General features: G+C 42.8%; 1 protein-coding gene across 1 annotated transcript in view; it reads right to left on the bottom strand.

Moving 5' to 3' along the window:
• Nucleotides 1-17,601, bottom strand: part of CPLX3 (complexin 3) — a 73,641-nt gene extending 56,040 nt beyond the window's left edge. Inside the window, exon 1 of the mRNA XM_077472833.1 lies at nt 16,878-17,601. Within this exon, the coding sequence (XP_077328959.1) occupies nt 16,878-17,041 (164 nt within the window). The 5' untranslated portion in view covers nt 17,042-17,601. The remainder of the gene's footprint in view (nt 1-16,877) is intronic.
• Nucleotides 17,602-18,560: the final 959 nt, after the last annotated feature.

The following is an 18,560-nucleotide window of genomic DNA, read 5'->3' as shown; positions in this document are numbered from 1 at the left end:
AAGAACCTGATGGTCACTCTGACAGAGCTTCACCATTTGAGAGAGAAGAGAACCTTCCAGAAGAACAACCATCTCTGCAGCACTCCACCAATCAGGCCTGTATGGTAGAGTGGCCAGAAGGAAGCCACTCCTCAGTAAAAGGTACATGACAGCCCACCTGGAGTTTGCCAAAAGGCATCTGAAGGACTCCGAAACCATGAGAAACAATTCTCTGGTCTGATGATACAAAGATTGAACATTTTGGCCTGAATGGTAAGTGTCATGTCCAGAGGAAACCAGGCATCGCTCATCACCTGGCAAATACCATCTCTACAGTGAAGCATGGTGGTGGCAGCATCATGCTGTGAGGATGTTTTTCAGTGGCAGGAACTAGGAGACTAGTTGGGATCGAAGGAATATGAATGCAGCAATGTACAGAGACATCATTGAGACATCATTGATGAAAAACTGCTCCAGAGCGCTCTGAACCTCGGACTGGGGCAAAGTTTCACCTTCCAACAGGACAACGACCCTAAGCACACAGCCAAGATAACAAAGGAGTTGCACAGGCTGAGCCCAGACTTGAACCCAACTGAACATCTCTGGAGAGATCTGAAAATGGCTGTGCACTGATGCTCCCCATTCAACCCGATGGAGCTTGAGAGGTCCTGCATAGAAGTATGGGAGAAACTGCCCAAAAATAGTTGTGCCAAGCTTGTAGCATCATACTCAAAAAGACTTGAGTCTGTAATTGGTGTCAAAGGTGCTTCAACAAAGTATTGAGCAAAGACTGTAAATACTTATGTACAAAAAACGATTTTTGTTTCGTTTTTACTTTGAATAAATTTGCAAAGATTTCAAACAAACTTCTTTTACGTTGTCAATATGGGGTATTGTTTGTAGAATTTTGAGCAAAATAATGAATTTAATATATTTTGGAATAAGACTGTGTAAAAAGTGAAGCGCTGTGAATACTTTCCAGATACGCTGTAGATGCTAAAACTTATACACTATAAAGTGTATCGAAAGCCATTTTTTTAAAATTTTGTATTGTAATTCAGTTATTTTTTTCCTCTGTCAGTGTCCATGCTTGGGTGGGTCCTCCTCTCTATTTGTCCTGATGACCATTGTCACCAGGACTGAGAATAACAAGTTTGCATCGAAATAGAAATAGAGGGGAAATCTTCCAATGGTAAAATTTGTTCCACTGGCAGCTGTCTATAAGGACTTCCTTCAGTTTGGAGAGATCTCCTCTCACTTTATATTGTGTCTTCAGACAGGAAGTGATGGAAAATTGCCCCAGAGGGACTCAGACAGGACAAAAACCTATGACAGAGACTTTATCTATTCCCTACTCTAGCCAACAAACATAGTTTTAAATATTTTTTATTGATCTGGATTTTTCTTTGTTGAAAATAAAGAAAACAAATCTAGAAATGAAGTGGAGTGGTGAATGTATCAATTCGCTATCCTCCAAAAACACTTGGTCTTATAATTTAGCATTTTGGCTTTACTCATTTGTCACTCAGCTCTTCCCAGAAGCATTTGTCTTGGTGACCTTCAGTGAAAAAAAATAAAATAGACCTTGTCTTCTCCACCTGCAACTTCTGTATCTAAAGTTGATCAAGAAACATGCAGGGACTGTTCACTGACCTCTCATATCCTCATTACATTTTGACACCTTATCCCAGAATGATGCAGGATTGCCATAGTGGTTTAAAGCGGAGGTCCACCCTAAAGTGGACCTTCCGCTCATCGGAACCCTCCCCCCCTCCGGTGCCACAATCTGCACCTTTCAGGGGGGAGGGGGGTGCAGTTACCTGGATAATCCAGGTAACTGCACCCACTTCCGGGACAGCTCTCTGCGGAAAAGGGCGTAACTTACGCCCCTTTCCGCAAGTACCCGCCCCTTCCCGCAAGTGCCCCGCTGCCTGCTGGGAAACACACAGCTCCCAGAGGCAGCGGGGAGCGTCCTTATTGCGCAGCGTAATTCGCGCATGCGCAGTAGGGAACCGGGAAATGAAGCCGAAAGGCTCCATTTCCTGATTCCCATACCCAAGATGGCGGCGGCAGGACCCGACAGACGACCTAGCGATCGGCTTCGGGTGCCGACATCGCGGGCGCACTGGACAGGTAAGTGTCACTATTTTAAAAGTCAGCAGCTGCAGTATTTGTAGCTGCTGGCTTTTAAAAAAAAAAAAAAACGCGGAGTCCCGGTGGACTCCCGCTTTAATGTGACTGGAGTCTGCAAATCTGTGGTGCCAGGTTGGTGCCAAGATTTAAATTGACTGGAGTCCCAGTGTTAGGGGAACAACTGCTCCCTCACCATTGATCTCTAAAATCCTTTCTGCAAAGAGTCACTTAATCATCCTGGAAGTACTTATTTTCAAAGCAGGATGTGTACCTAACAGCCATCTTCAGTAGGGATATAGTCTATATACAGGGAATACAAACACAAGTTTTCAAGTGATCTTAACCACTTCAGCTCCGGACCAATAAACACCTTAAGGACCAGAGGTCTTTTTGCAATTTCGCACTGCGCTGCTTTAACTGGTAATTGCGCGGTCATGCAATATTGCACCCAAACGAAATTTGCGTCCTTTTCTTCCCACAAATAGAGCTTTCTTTTGATGGTATTTGATTGCCTCTGCGATTTTTTTTTTTTGCGATATAAATGGAAAAAGAGCGAAAATTTTGAAAAAAAAAGATATTTTCTTCTTTTTGTTATAAGAAAAATCGAATAAACTAAATTTTAGTCATACATTGAGGGCAAAATTTATTCAGCCACATGTCTTTAGTAAAAAAAATGTCAATAAGCGTATATTTTTTGGTTTGCGCAAAAGTTATAGCGTCTACAAACTAGAGTACATTTTCTGGAATTTACACAGCTTTTAATTTATGACTGCCGATCTCATTTCTTGAGGTGCTAAAATGGCAGGGCAGTACAAATCCCCCCCAAATGACCCCATTTTGGAAAGTAGACACCCCAAGGAAATTGCTGATGGGTATGTTGAGCCCATTGAATATTTATTTTTTTTGTCCTAAGGGATTGAATAATGACAAAAAAAAATAAAAAAATTTTTTTTTACAAAAAGTTGTCACTAAATGATATATTGCTCACACATGCCATGGTTATATGTGGAATGACACCCCAAAATACATTCTGCTGCTTCTCCCGAGTACGGGGATACCACATGTGTGGGACTTTTTGGGAGTCTAGTCGCGCACGGCACCCCGAAAACCAATCACCACCTTCAGGATTTCTAAGGGTGCAAATTTTTGATTTAACTCCTCACTACCTATCACAGTTTCGAAGGCCATAAAATGCCAAAATAGCACAAAACCCCCCCAAATGACCCCATTTTGGAAAGTAGACACCCCAAGCTATTTACTGAGAGGCATGTTGAGTCCATGGAATATTTTATATTTTGCCAAAAGTTGCGGGAATATTACAAACTTTTTTTTTTTTGCACAAAGTTGTCACTAAATGATATATTGCTCACACATGCTATGGGCAGAAGTCAAATTACACCCCAAAATAAATTCTGCTGCTTCTCCCAAGTACGGGGATACCACATGTGGGGGACTTTTTGGGAGCCTAGTTAACTAGCTACCTAGCGACACTAGCGACACTGATGCAGCGTTCAGAAAAATTATCGCTTAGTGACACTGGCAAAAGGGGGTGAAAGGGTTAACTAGCGGAAATCAGGGGGTTAAAACCATTATTGGGTAGTATATCGGGGTACCTAGCGCTATAAAAACCTGGCGGTGAACCTAAAAAAATAACTAGCTACCTAGCGACTGTAGCGACACTAATGCAGCGATCAGAAAAACGATCGCTTAGTGACACTGGCAAAAGGGGGTGAAAGGGTTAACTAGCGGCAATCAGGGGGTTAAAAACATTATTGGGTAGTATATCGGGGTACCTAGCGATATAAAAACCTGGCGGTGAACCTAAAAAAATAACTAGCTACCTAGCGACACATGCAGCGATCAGAAAAATGATCGCTTAGTGACACTGGCAAAAGGGGGTGAAAGGGTTAACTAGCGGCAATCAGGGGGTTAAAAACATTATTGGGTAGTATATCGGGGTACCTAGCGCTATAAAAACCTGGCGGTGAACCTAAAAAAATAACTAGCTACCTAGCGACTGTAGCGACACTAATGCAGCGATCAGAAAAACGATCGCTTAGTGACACTGGCAAAAGGGGGTGAAAGGGTTAACTAGCGGCAATCAGGGGGTTAAAAACATTATTGGGTAGTATATCGGGGTACCTAGCGATATAAAAACCTGGCGGTGAACCTAAAAAAATAACTAGCTACCTAGCGACACTAGCGACACATGCAGCGATCAGAAAAATGATCGCTTAGTGACACTGGCAAAAGGGGGTGAAAGGGTTAACTCTAGGGGCAATCAGGGGGTTAAATCTTTATTGGGGGGTGATAGGGGGCTACCCTGGACCTAACACTAACTGTCCTGACAGTTTTTACTGTCACAACTGACACTGAATGCATTGATCAGTAAAGAAATGATCAATGCAATCAGTGACACTGTGACTGGGGGGGGAGGGGGGGCGGGGGGGGGATCGGGGGGCGATCGGGGGGGGGATCGGGGGGGGTTTGTGTGCCTGTGTGTACCTACATGTCAGTGTAGTGTTCGTGCAGACTTACTTTTACTCTTCTCCTCGTAGTCCGGTCAAAAAGACCGCCCCGAGGAGAATGACATCACTTCCTCCTTCCTGTGTAAACAATACACAGGGGAGGAAGCTTCTCATTGGCCAGGAGCGATCCAGAGGGGGTGGCCGAAAACGAACGGCCATCCCCTCATCACGGAGCGCTCCTGGACCGAATCGGACCGCCGTAACCAGCGGGAGGGGGTCCGATGGGACCCCCCACCCGCTGGAAGGCAATCACGTAGATGTACGTGATTATGCCTGCCTGTGCCATTGTGCTGACGTACAATGGCAATACGGCGGTCCTCAAGTGGTTAAAGAAGAACTGCAGTCTGCTCACATCATTTGTAATAAAAAACATCTTTGCCATTCTGAAGCCCTCCAACTACTTTTTTTTTAATCAAAAAGGTTTTTTATTGAACATTGTATATATCAAAACAGTTTCCATTGTTCAAAACTTTTCAGAGCTTACACCAGATGATTGCCTAAGTGTAGCACCACAATATTGCATTGCTAGGTTCAGTGCACATATACAGGTTATTTTCATGGGCACTGTAAAACCCTAGACATCACTAGCTCCCTGGGGCTCAACTTCCAACTCCTTTGAATATTATTTTATATATACTGTGATTCTGTACTTGCCAAATATGCTGCAGAAATCTCCCTCAACTGAGTCTGGCTGTACCCATTTTAACTGTGGGAAGCTGGCGCTGCTGCCTGTTCACTTCCTGGATATACACAGACACCCCCGCAGGTCTGCAGCTTTCATTGGCCCTCTTATGACTCACCCCCCTTCCCTTCCTGGCAAACTCTCCAGAGAGTGAGAGAGAGCTGTCCATGATGTCATAAGCCTAGGCTTTTTACCAGACAGGAAACAGGAAGTTGGCTGTATAAGGCAGTGTTTCTCAACTCCAGTCCTCAAGGCGCCCCAACAGGTCATTTTTTCTCGATTTCCCTCAGATGAAATGGCTGTTGTAATTACTAAGGCAATGAAACTGATCAAATCACCTGTGCAAAGTAATGGAAATCTTGAAAACATGATCTGTTAGGCGCCTTGAGGCCTGGAGTTGAGAACCACTGGTATAAGGTATTTACTTGCAGAACAAAAATGTTTTACTATCCAAAGTTAAAACAACAAGAGAAGATTCAAAAGGTGGAAAGATAAAAAAATGACTGAAGTTCCGCTTGAAGTGTTGGTGGTAGGTTACATAGTTACATAGTTAGTCAGGTTGAAAAAAGACACAAGTCCATCCAGTTCAACCACAAAAAAAAAAAAATATATATATATATATATATAATATCATACAATCCCATATACCCAATTCTATACCCACAGGTGAAAAACCCCAACAGAGCATGATCCAATTTGCTAAAGCAGGGAGAAAAAATTCCTTCCTGATCCCCCGAGAGGCAATCGGATTTTCCCCGAATCAACTTAACAAACTTTGCCTGTAACTCTTTGGCTGTGTTTCATTGAAATCTGGTTGAAATAAATCAGCATTCGAGAATTGGATGGTGAAGTCGCAGTCACTCAAGTAGAAAATTGGAGGAGTTTAGTAGATGCATCCATGTATTTATTGCCCTACATTAAAAAAAAAAAAAGTACTAAATAGTGTGGATGCTCCTTACAGGATGACACTCTAATTCAGGCTGTTACTGAAATTATGTAATGGAAGGTACTGTGCGTCAGTGATATCTATGAAATTTACTCAATCACCAAATGTAACACTATAGAGGTGTGATCTATAATGTGGCAAAAAGTGTGTAGTCGAGTGTTTATTATTTTACTTTGTGTAGCTTCTTCTCAGAATCATTTTATATTGGATATTTTAATAACACCGTTTTTTTTTTAGCAAAATGTATGTGCCTTGCGTTGTAGAATTGTGATAATTTTATCATTGCATTACAACTTAATACTTATTAGTTTATAATCTTAGCTAGTGTCAGTTGAAACAAAGCCAGGTCTGCAAATCATCATTATCATGTCAACCCTTCTGGGGAATTGGTCATACTTGTTCCAATCTGAACACCCCCAGGACTGAAAGAAGCCTGACTAATTATGATCTGCTTTGTGTGAGCTGGCATGACAGTAAATTCAGCTTTATGAATTATAACTGAGGGACACATGTGCTAGCACATGTCCTGCTTTGTTTGCAAGTAGGTCTCAATGCAGCAGCACAACATAATCAGTGATGCAAGTAAGATGGTGCAGGCAGGAAGCAACACATGATCTGGATGCTGGCTTGGAATGAACTCTTGGTGTTTAACTCTGATTCTATAATGTGTGCTGGGTTCTCTGCTGCATTCTCAGTAGTTTCAATGGCATACAATGCTTATCCAGTCCATGGTACATTCTTATTATTTAGTTATTCCAGTTGTGTATAGGGCAGCCACTATTACAGCAATGGATAAAACAAAAAAACAGATCTGATAAAATAATAATCTAAACAAAAAATAAAAAAATAAAGTGCAACAACCACACAGCATATACTCACGTACAAAATGAAATACAAGAGATGTTTTTTTCAATGGGCTTTATTAAAGCAGTATTAAAAAAATTAACATATTGTAGCTTACAATTCTTAAATGTGGTGGTTGCATTAGTTTTGTTTTTAGGCTTTTTTTCTCTTTATTTTCACCTGGTAATCTGGCCAGTAACACACTTCCTGTGTTAGGGTGTCTCCACTCTGGATGGAGGAGCAACAGAGACACCTTTTGGCAGCAACATTTTCTAGGGCAGTGGTTCTCAACTCCTATCCTTGGGACCCACTAACAGGCCAGATTTTAAGTATTACCTTGGGGAGATGCAGACTAGAATACTGCAATCATTGAGCAGCAATTTATATCACATCTGATGTATTTCAATACAGTGCCAAAATATAAGCAATAAAAAGGGGTACCTACATCCTATCAAAATGAAAAGATTTGTATTTGAGGTGTAGCAGCCACAACCCTTGCAGGGCAGCCTTGACGTATTGGGCTTACCAGTTACCTCCTCTTGGCCTGCTCTTTCACGTCTAGGGGTTCCCAGGGTTGATACCCAACAACTTGAACGCTGACACAAATAAAGTCCTTTTGAAAGGTTTTATTTTGCAGTAATAACATCCAATAACATAGTCTCTCATGGGAACAGAGGGCACGGGTAAAGAACTCAGGCACCTTGAACTGCAGGTCTAACAAAGTCTCTAATTCCACCCAGAGAGTAGCCACTCACAGGTGGGTACTTCAAGGCTGAACAGATCTCTAGCCAGTCAGCACGTTGACTCAAAACTTGAAGTAATCCTATAAACGTGTACAAGTTGTAACCAAGGGTGAACAGGAACCTGTTTCCACAGTACCTGGAACTTTCTCTGTCTCCTCAATGGTACTGGAAAAACGTGAATTTGTCAATGTCCTTCCCAACTCAGTAACCGGGCACTTCCCAGGATGACACTTGCCGGTCCTCCTCCGAAGAGTCCTCCCCCGGTCACTTCCATGAGCTGTGGTGCCACTCCAAGCCGAGAGCACACCGGGACACCTTGAATCCTCCCTTAGTTACTGCGCCTCGGACCAGCAGGTTCAGAGACTCGGGAACAGACGAATCCCTACCCCAGACCAGGCAGTTCTATTAGGGGCATCTAACAGAAACATGTTGCGGGATGTCGAACACCCCGTGACCGGGACCCCTCACGGGGCTACCTTGGTCCTGGAACCAGAACAGACCACACGGGGCTCATGAACTCCTCTCTTCTAAACACGTGACCCACACATCTTAAGTATCCCTTCCCAGACTCCCCAGTGGGGCCCGGCCCTCCCACTGATTGGTTCCGAGAAGGTTGATACTCAAAACGTCCAACCAGGCCTGGTTCTGGCCTGTCACATGCACCTCATTGCTCTCATGACCAGGCAGAACTTCTAACACAGCCCGGCCAGACTGATGTCAAGGCCAACCTACGTAATTAACCCTCAGAACCCCTACTGTTCTGAAGCAAAAACTAAATTTACATGAGTATGACATTTTGTCCAAAATGTCATCTGCTACAGAGGCTAAAGGACTTTAATGGTAAAGTGACAATTAAGATACACAGTTATATAAAACAAATAAAGTTTTATTGAATTAACATCAACATATTTAAAACATACAGATTTAAGGAAGCAGATCTGTGTATATAAACATAAAAGGTACAACTTAAAGAGGTGGAAATACCATTTCGCCAAGTCTCAATTATGCTGGCATGCACGAGATGTTTCACCGCTTCTTCAGGAGCTTTCATTTGCATAATAATGTATTAAAGGAACAGAGACAGTGTATCTATACTATAGAATAGAAAGATAAAAATACATAAAACATGGTAAACAGGATATAGCATCACAAAACATGACAACATGATAACAAAGTAATGGTGAGCATAGTGTTCCTCCCCCAAGGTAATCATGGCCCTTACCCAGAGCAGCAATGTAGGTCGCTGTCCAAAAGAGTAGGCCCGCCCCCCGGAGGGTGTGGAAGCTCCCACAGACGAAAGAGGGAAGTAGCAGAGAGATCTATCCAAAGAGTATAGTAAACATGATTTTAGATGCTAAAGTGCTTTCTAAATCTATCTCCTATTGCTATCTCAATGTACATCATAACAAATAAACATACCAGGATACATGTGGAGCAGTGTGGAGGGAATAAAGTGTCCTCTTTACCTTAAACTCCTTTTGGGTCCCAGAGGTCAGTAGCAAAGGGGGGTATTTATACACTGTAGATGGAAGATAAGATCACCCAGCTGTGTCCAGTTAACAGGAGGAAATTGGATTCAGTCTGGCATTTGCAGAGACATTCAATCTGTTAGGTGCATAAAGCACTGGTCACTATAAATAGCCAGGAATTCCCAGGGTGAACACATTCAAATCTGGGGATTCACCTTATATTATAAAGCTGGGTAAAGTACTTCAAATTTGCTGAGCTGTCATTATATAGTGTGTAGATGCGACCCTTTGTCACAAGTGAATATAACCAGTGTATGCCTGATTTTGGCAGGAATACTAATTGCACACCTGTGGGCTGGCTTCATAAACATCCCAGGAATAGAGGTCAGTGCTCATCCTTGGAGACAGCTCCGCCCGGAAATGAGTTCTGGCCTAGAAGTCAGGGAGTCAGTGCGGCACGAAGCTGCAAGCACAGAGGTGCTGAGCGTCAGGTCTGGGGAAGATAGACCAAGGCCTAAGGAGTAAGGTCTGAGCAGGAATGCTGCATTTTTAGCCAGGAAGGCTGAATGCTGTTTGTTCTGAAGCAGGACTGTAATGTTGAATACCCCTGCAAGGCAATATGCTGTTTATTTTTGAACTTTATGTTTTTTTAAAAATAAAAATGGACTGCCAAGCCATGCCCTAAAAAATGCAGTCGGGACTGACACGATTTCTTCAACTCGGATGCACCACTAGAGCTTAATCACCCTGAATGGTCACAGTTGGTGGAGAATGCGGGCACGGATGGTGCTGGTCCAGATCCTCACATGCCAAAAACCATGAGTGTCAGAGACTGTGTGTATTGCTGTTGCTGTGTGAAGCAGAGTGATGGGTGCTGTGTCTCAGCTGTAAGGAGACAGTATGCCAAATTTTTTTTTTTTTAAGGAACTCAAAAATGCAATCGTTGCTGCAAAGATGCATGTTGTTGCCCATAGCAACAAAGGCAAGGTTGGTCATGAGAACTATGGTGAATGGTGGAATGATTCCGTTGAGAGTCCTGGCTGGTGGGCTCAAGAGGATCGTTACAGTTGCTGGAGAAGCTCTGCAGGGAGAATGCAGTCTCCCATAGCAACCAGTGAAATTTTGTCTGGATGGTGAGGCTCCCATGAAGAGTTGGCTCACTGTTCCCACAAAGAGTCTTTCATTTCCCTCGGTAACCGCATGGGAAACTACAGACGGAGAGAGCAACAGGCTGACCGTAAATTCAAGAGATCGGTTGCCCGTAGCAATGCCTGTGATTCCAAGTCTGCAGACTGGGTGAGAAAGATTATGTGACTATGCACACTGGAGTGGAAGTGACCCCAAATGGGAGATCCCCTGTTTGTGCTAAAAATTACTTGCCTTGCTGCATTGCTCTGTTTAGTGGGGAGGCAAGTGTTAAAGTTAAAAAGCTTGAGGTCTGCAACAAAACTCCATCTGCTCATGCTGATAAGGGTGGGGTACAGCAACATGGTGTGGTTGAAAATGTGTTGCCACAATGCAGGGTAAAACAAAGTGATGTGTTTAATGTTGAGAAGTGTAAAACGGACAAGAGCAGTGTTGCAGATGTTGTTGAGCCTCTTGGTCTGTCTAGGTCTCATTGGGATGATGTAGTCCAACAGAGCAATACCTACTGATTTGGCCAAGAGATTAATAGCAATGTGTGGAAGAAGCTTTTGCGGCTAAAAGAGTAGTGGATGCTGTGGCTGCTGTGCCATAAGTGTGGCACAGCAAAAGTGTCTGCAAAACAGCCTATAGGCCAAGGTGCAAGGGTTGTTGCAGAGACTAATCCTCACATGAATGAAGGTCTGAGCGAGTGTAAACGCACAGCAGAAATTGTGTTCACAATGAAAAAAAGAGAAAAATGTGTATTTTGTCACAGACATGCTTAATAAAATGTTAGCATCATGGAGTGTAAAGCCAGTATATATCTTGCCTCCTGTGTTTGGAGAACTGGTACCACGGGGTATGGCTTATTGGAGCTGGATATTGCAAGCTGTATTGTACAGAAATTGCAAATGCTTAAATCATTTAATGCGATGTTTGGTGTTAATGTGGAAAGTTAACTCACAGTGCGCTGGATTGCTCTATACATAGCTAGAGTATGAGAGGCACTCTGGAATGCTGTTGGACAGGTCAGATGTATTAAAAAAAGGTGTTGGCAAATATGTGTTGCAAGAACATTTGCTGTTGGAATGTTCGACAACAGGGGGCGGTGCGAAACTGTGAGAAGGTCCCAAAGAGAGTAACTACTTCCCTGTGTGTGGTCCCTCCTCAGACACTGTCCTAAGAAGCGATGGAGTTCCTGGTGGTTTTGAACTGGGTAATTTTGAGATAGTGGTTGCCAGGGGTAACTATGCAGGTATCAGCGAACCTGAAACCCAGACAACAACCTGAGACAGATGGCAATGTAGGACCCCTACAGTCTTGGGAGAGTAGATCTGGGGGAGGTGAGAAGAAATGTAAGCTCCCAAAGATTAGGAAGAAGTGCACATGGAAGCACACTTGGAAAAAGAGGTGGGTGGAGTGCCCCTTTAGGAAGAAGGGTGTTGTATTTCTCCCTCAGGTGTGAAAAGGGGGGGGGGCAGAATATGTGGAGATGTGACCCCATGCCACAGGTGAATATAAGCAGTGTATGTCTGATTTTGGCAGGAATTCTAATTGCACACCTGTGGGCTGGCTTCATAAACATCCCAGGAATAGAGGTCAGTGCTCATCCTTAGAGACAGCTCCATCTGGCAGAAAGGAGTTCTGGCCTAGGAGTCAGGAGGGAGCCAGTGCAGCACAAAGCTGCAAGCACAGAGGTGCTGAGCTTCAGGTCTGGGGAAGACAGACCAAGGCCTAAGGTGTAAGGCCTGAGCAGGAGTTCTGCATTTTTAGCCAGGAAAGCTGAATGCTGTTTGTTCTGAATCAGGACTGTAAAGCTGAATACCCCTGCGAGGAAATCTGCTGTTTATTTTTGAATGTTCTGTTTCTTTTGAATAAAAATGGGCTGTCATGCCCTTGAAAATGCAGTCGGGACTGACACAATTTCTTCGGACGCACCACTAGAGCTTAATCACCCCGAATCATCACAATAGCCATACCATCCAATGAAAAAAACAGGGGATTCCTATAAAAAAGCACAGATACAGTCTGTGCACTGTGCTTAATTCCATCAGAGTAATAGAGTGTATCCCAACCCAGTACTCACCAGTAATGGTGGAAAGCGACACTAACCCATTCACGCTGCAGCAGCATAATGCTGTGCTCTGAGTGTCCCATCTTATCTGTCTGGGGCTCCTGCACGGCGCCGACCCCACGCCAATTGACGTACAACGTCACTGGGTCCGGCCCGGCAGAGCGCATGTGTCAAATCAGCGCATGCACAGCATTCAAAAATCGGCATCCACACATACACGGATATAATCCAAGCAGTGTGCCGCTATTAAGAGAAAAGAGAGCCGGGGCAGCGGCTCCGTGGGGAGGATAACGCTGCCCTAGCTGCCTTGAGATACACTCTACTACTCTGTCTGATGGAATTAATCACAGTACACAGACTGTATCTGTGCTTTTTTATAGGAATCCCCCCTTTTTTTTCTTTGGATGGTACGGCTATATAATGACAGCTCAGAAAATTTGAAGTACTTTACCCAGCTTTATAATCTAAGGTGGGTCCCCTGGATTTGAATGTGTTCACTCTGGGAATTCCTGGCTATTTATAGTGACCAGTGCTTTATGCACCTAACAGATCGACTGTCTCGGCAAATGCCTGACTGAATCCAATTTCCTCCTGTTAACTGGACACAGCTGGGTAATCTTATCTTCCATTTACCTTGTATAAAAACCCACTTTTTTTACAGACATCTGGGACTCAAAAGAAGTTTAAGGTAAAGAGGACACTTTATTCCCTCCACACTGTTCCAAATATATCTTTCTTAAAGGAGTACTCTATGTGTTGTGTAGATAGGGGTACATATATTCCCCTTCTTTCCATATAGATGGTGATGGCTGTGATTCTGAAGTGATCTCTGTATACCTATGTAAGCTATATATCTCTGTACGCCTACTTATTATGATACACGGTCTGTGATGGCTGTGAGGCCGAAATAACTTTTGTACGCCTATTCAAGTTATATATCCTGGTATGTTTATTTGTTATGATGTACATTGAGATAGCAGTGTAGTTGAGCATCATGGGAAATGTAGTTCCAAAACATCTGGGGTGCCAAGGTTCGCCATCACTGCAATAGGAGATACATTTGGAAGGCACTTTAGCATCTAAAATCATGTTTACTATACTCTTTGGACAGTTCTCTCTGCTACTTCCCTCCTTCATCTGCGGGGGCTTCCGCGCCCTCCAGGGCGGGCCTACTCTTTTGGACGGCGACCTACGTTGCTGCTCTGGGTAAGGCCCATGATTACCTTGGGCGAGGGATACTATGCTCCCCATTACTTTGTTATCACGTTGTAATCTTTTGTCATCTTTTTATCATTATTTATGTATGTTTCTCTTTCTATTCTATAGTATTATACATATCTCTGTTCCTTTAATACATTATTATGCAAACGAAAGCTCCTGAAGAAGCAGTGAATTTTCACGAAACATGTCGAGCATGCCAGCATAATTGAGACTTGGTGAACTGGAATTACCACCTCTTTCAGTTACATCTTTTATGTTTAGATATACAGAGCTGCTTTCTTAAATCTGTATGTTTTAAACATGTTGATGTTAATTCAATAAAACTTTATTTGTTTTATATAACCATGTATCTTATGTGTTACGGTACCATTAAAGTCCATTAGCCTTGTGATGTATTTCAGTTATCTTGCAAACCTGGCCAGTTAGTGGATCCTGAGGGCAGGAGTTGAGAACCACTGGTCTAGGGAGAGGGTAGAGTTAGGGCTAGTTTACACTTGCTTTAAAACATGGCTTCGGACAGGCTTTGTTAAAGCTCTCTGAATGCCAGTCAAAGCCCCTGTCGCTAAATAAAATGGTTCGCTTACAATCCTGTTTACACCTGATTTTTCTTGGGGTTTCGATGAGGCTTTGATGAGGCTTCAGTGGGGCTTCATGGGGCTTCCATGAGGCTTTGATGAAGCTTTGGTGGGGCTTTGGTGGAGCTTTAATGAGGCTTCCATGAGGCTTCGATGGGGCTCCAGTGGGGCTTCAAGCGAGCTTTGCCATAGACTTCTATTGAGGCTTTGAAGACTCTTTGAAGCACCACTAAAGCTACATGGGGTATAGTATTTGAAGCAAAGCCAAAGCAAAGCAAAAGCCTGTCCAAAGCCATGTTTTGAAGCAAGTGTAAATGAGCCCTTAGATGTACTACCAGATTTAGATGGACTGGACTAAAAAAAAAAAAAATTTAAGCTGAACTTCAGTTAACATTTTAAGCAGTTACAGTAACGTTTTCTTTTCATTCTGAGATAAATGTTTTACATAAATGAATAAAACCTGACCATTGCTACTACCTGTGTCAGTGTTTTTTTTTTGTTGGCAGAAAAACTTTATTAGGTTCGTATAAACATACAGATTCCAGAATTAAACAGATATCCAAATACCCCCATTGCATATGATTACAACAGTACACTCTACCGATATTCCATTCCAGTCCAAAATGAATAAAGTTGATACCTGCCATTTCAAGTCCCACTCCTCCCCCAACGTGCAAATCAACCAACAGCAAAAATCTGCATACAAAATCCTATTGACTTCATTACACAAGCATTTCAACAAATAGCATGCAGAGGCCAGCAACATATTACCCCAGCAATCTATCCATGGCCATTTCTGCAGGGGCCAGTCCAGGAATACCACTGTCAGTGTAAAAGTGGTAGTAAACTGACAAAAAATAAAAATAAATTGGGCCAATACTGAAAGTTTAGGTCATAATGTACTAGTATGCACAGCATACTAGCACATTATGACAGACTTACCTGGACAGGGAGCCCTGGAAGCAGGGCCGTCTTTAAGGCAGGGCAAAAGGTGCAGCTGCCCTGGTCGCTGTCATTGTTGTGGGGCCCAAAGCAGCTGCCTCATACTTGCCAATTATCCCAGTTTACATTCCCTTGTTCCTTGAAGTTTTAGTCCTGTGCTGCTACTAATGCTGCCCAGCTCTGCCCTATTGTTGTGTACAGATGACTCACCTGCAGACCTGTATTTACATGTAAATACTGGCATTCATATGTAAATAGCAGTGACATGCATATGTAAATAGCTGAGGACAACTGCATTGATATGTAAATAAAGGCAGCATTCATAGGTATATCATGCCCCCCTGCAGTGAGGAGAAGATGTGCTGTGACCTATAGCAACCAGTGAGCAGTATTACTGTACAGCAATCTCTAGCAGCCAATCAACAAGCAGAAATGTGCTGTAAGCTCTAGCAACTAATCAGTGAGCCTTAAGGAGTTCTGTAACCTCTAGCAACCAGTCAGTACGCAGTAATGATATGCTGTAACCTCTGGCAACCAATCGCAATCGCTGCCTGATCTGATACAGTAAACTGATTTTAAGTCTAGCTGCTATTTATTGTATGTATCAGAGAAGGTGGAGAGCGAAGTTGCATGGGGGGAGGGGGGCCCTAAGAAAATTTTTGCCCAGGGTCCAATCAATATTAAAGACGGCCCTGCCTGGAAGCACTGTCCCAGCTCCCCGGCACTTCCATCTTCACCAGGTCTTCCTTCCAGGTTAGTCGATTCTGGCTCTATGAATGGCCAGGGCCACCATTAGGTCGCTCTCTCGCATGGGCTCTAAAGGTATGGCATGGGTATGCCAGCCCTTCAGAGCGCATTCACCGGTGAAGTCACCAGCTGCATGCAGTGTGAATATCTCCTAAACAGTGCATATTTAGGAGATATTCACTGTACCTACTGGAAAGCCTTATTATAGGCTTATCTGTCGGTACAAGTTACTGACACTTTTGCTGGACAGTTTATTCTGCTGACAGAAGTTGAAAAAAAACAGACTTGCTGAGATCATCAGGTGAAAATAAAGGAAAAAAACTGAAAAAAGAAAACGATTTCAGCCACCACATCTAAAAATGGTATGGAGCCATAAGAACACATTTTGGGGGGGGGGGGGGGGTTAATACCACTTCAAATAAGTAAATAAAAACATTATGACTGGCACATACAACACTACTTTTTTTCCTAAACTCCTCTATGTTTGACCATCATAGCCCACCTGATAGTTCTTATTTACATAATGATATGTTGTATATAGTTTCTGAAGTTTCTGATTGAGTTGAGGCTTCTATCTACATCTAAATGTGCACATGCTAGTCCACTTAGTTACCAATTCTTATTTACATAATGACATATTTTATATATATATATATATATATATATATATATATATTTTTTTTTTTTTTTCACCTTCTCTGAATTCTTGAGTTGAACCTTCTATCTACATCTAAATTTGCACATAATAGCCCACCTACTACTTCTTATTCACATAATGACATATTTTTATATAGTTTTCAGCACTTCTCTTAAGTACATGTTTCTGTCCACATCTGATTCTTAAAGCTTATAAACATGACAAGTACTTACTTCTCTTCCAGGAGCTGCTTTTGGTATTCTTCATATTCTTCCCTTGTCATTCCTTGAGCTTCAGCTGGTGATTTCTCCCCTTCTCCCTTCTCCTCTTTGCCCCCCAGACCTCCTGTGAGGTTCTTCAGCTGACCACCCACCATAGTCTTCACTATAAAAGCCATGATCAGTAGAGGGCTTCAGCAAGTTGGGCTGGAGAACCTCAAACAATATTCTGAGCTGATCGTCCAAATGTCTGGAGATGAGCCGCTTCAGGTCCTTTTGTGAGCCTCAGCTCTTCTAAAATCAGCCGCTAATTATTGCCTGTATTCTCAGAGCATTGATCCTGTGGGTTCACAACAGATGATAAGTTTAATGAGTTGAATGGATTTTCTCAGTCATCTTGTGTCAATGTAAGGTAAATCCAAAGATAAGCCCTGAAGAATTCCAAGAGGTGTGTGAGTTGTGGATGAGTGGCAGGGCTAGGTTCAGCACCACAATCCTGGACAGCTCCCAAGTAGACCTACTGCTCTCCCTTGCCTTCTGAGACTCTTTTAGCGGAGGGAGGGAGGCTGAGCAGAGAACTCACAAAAAACAATCAGCCCCTTCTGTTAGTATGGCTTATAGCATGACAGCCATTGGCTGTAGTAAAGTCACTTAGCCTTTCCAATCTGTTCACATAGCTCAGCTGGGCAATCCCACATTTCGGAAAGAGACACACAACTATTCCCATTAGCTGTGAAGCCTTCAAATCCTATTATTCTCTGCCTCACTCTCCTTCTAAATATAGCAGAACTCGTTTACACCTAGAACGTCATTAAACCACATGGCTTCATCATTTAAATGGCATGCCATTCTGGGAGTAGAGGGGTTAATGGATAGGATGGTATCAGAAGGTGAGGCACCCTAAAAGAGTTATCTTCACACCTAGGAGAACGTTCCCACTGCTGGGTTATTAGTGTGAAACATAGCAAGATCCTTGAGATGATGATACAATTAACACCTTTAGATTTATCTGCACATACATCTGTAAGCTGATGCATGGGGGAGAGGTGGGGGGTCTGGAATAGAAGCACTCAATAGAAAATCACAGCAATAAAATCAGCTTCCTTAGTGAGATTTTCTACTAAAAGCACCAGAAGGGCCGACAAAAATTACATAAAACGTCTGTAATGATCTTCTACCCAGTGAATGTGTTCAGGCTGCACATGTGAACTTGCCCAAGTGCACTTATGAGAAAAAGCTGCATCTAAATCCAAGAACAAAAATGTAATGTATTGGAGCATAGGAGTCCTTAGATGTGGTGCTTGCATTTGTTTTTTGTTTTTTCAGGCTTTATTTTTACCTTGTGATCCTGTTTTAACACACTTCTTATCCCAGAGGACACACCTCCCAACTTTTTGAGATGGGAATGAGGGACACCTATCAGCAAAAGTATGCAGGCATAGGACACACCCCTTGCCATGCCCCCTTAAAGGAGAATTGTACAAAAAAGCAAGATTTGTTAAACCCACAAGTGCTTTTTTATACCACTATTATTCATTTATATTGGCTTTTGGAATTTACAAATGCAGCAATTTAGAAATTGGATGAAAGGTTTAGCCTGGAAAACATTTTTTGATGGATAAAACGTGCATTTTATACACAACTGTATAGATCTGCTCAAAATGAGGGACAAATGAGAAGGACTGAAGGACAGAGGGA

Source organism: Lithobates pipiens, unplaced genomic scaffold, assembly GCF_037356315.1.
Source record: "Lithobates pipiens isolate NorthernLeopardFrog02 unplaced genomic scaffold, aLitPip1_a1.2 Scaffold_8, whole genome shotgun sequence".
Lineage (NCBI taxonomy): Eukaryota > Metazoa > Chordata > Amphibia > Anura > Ranidae > Lithobates > Lithobates pipiens.
The sequence above is the reverse complement of the archived record's forward strand: the minus strand, read 5'-3'. Positions and strand labels throughout refer to the sequence as shown.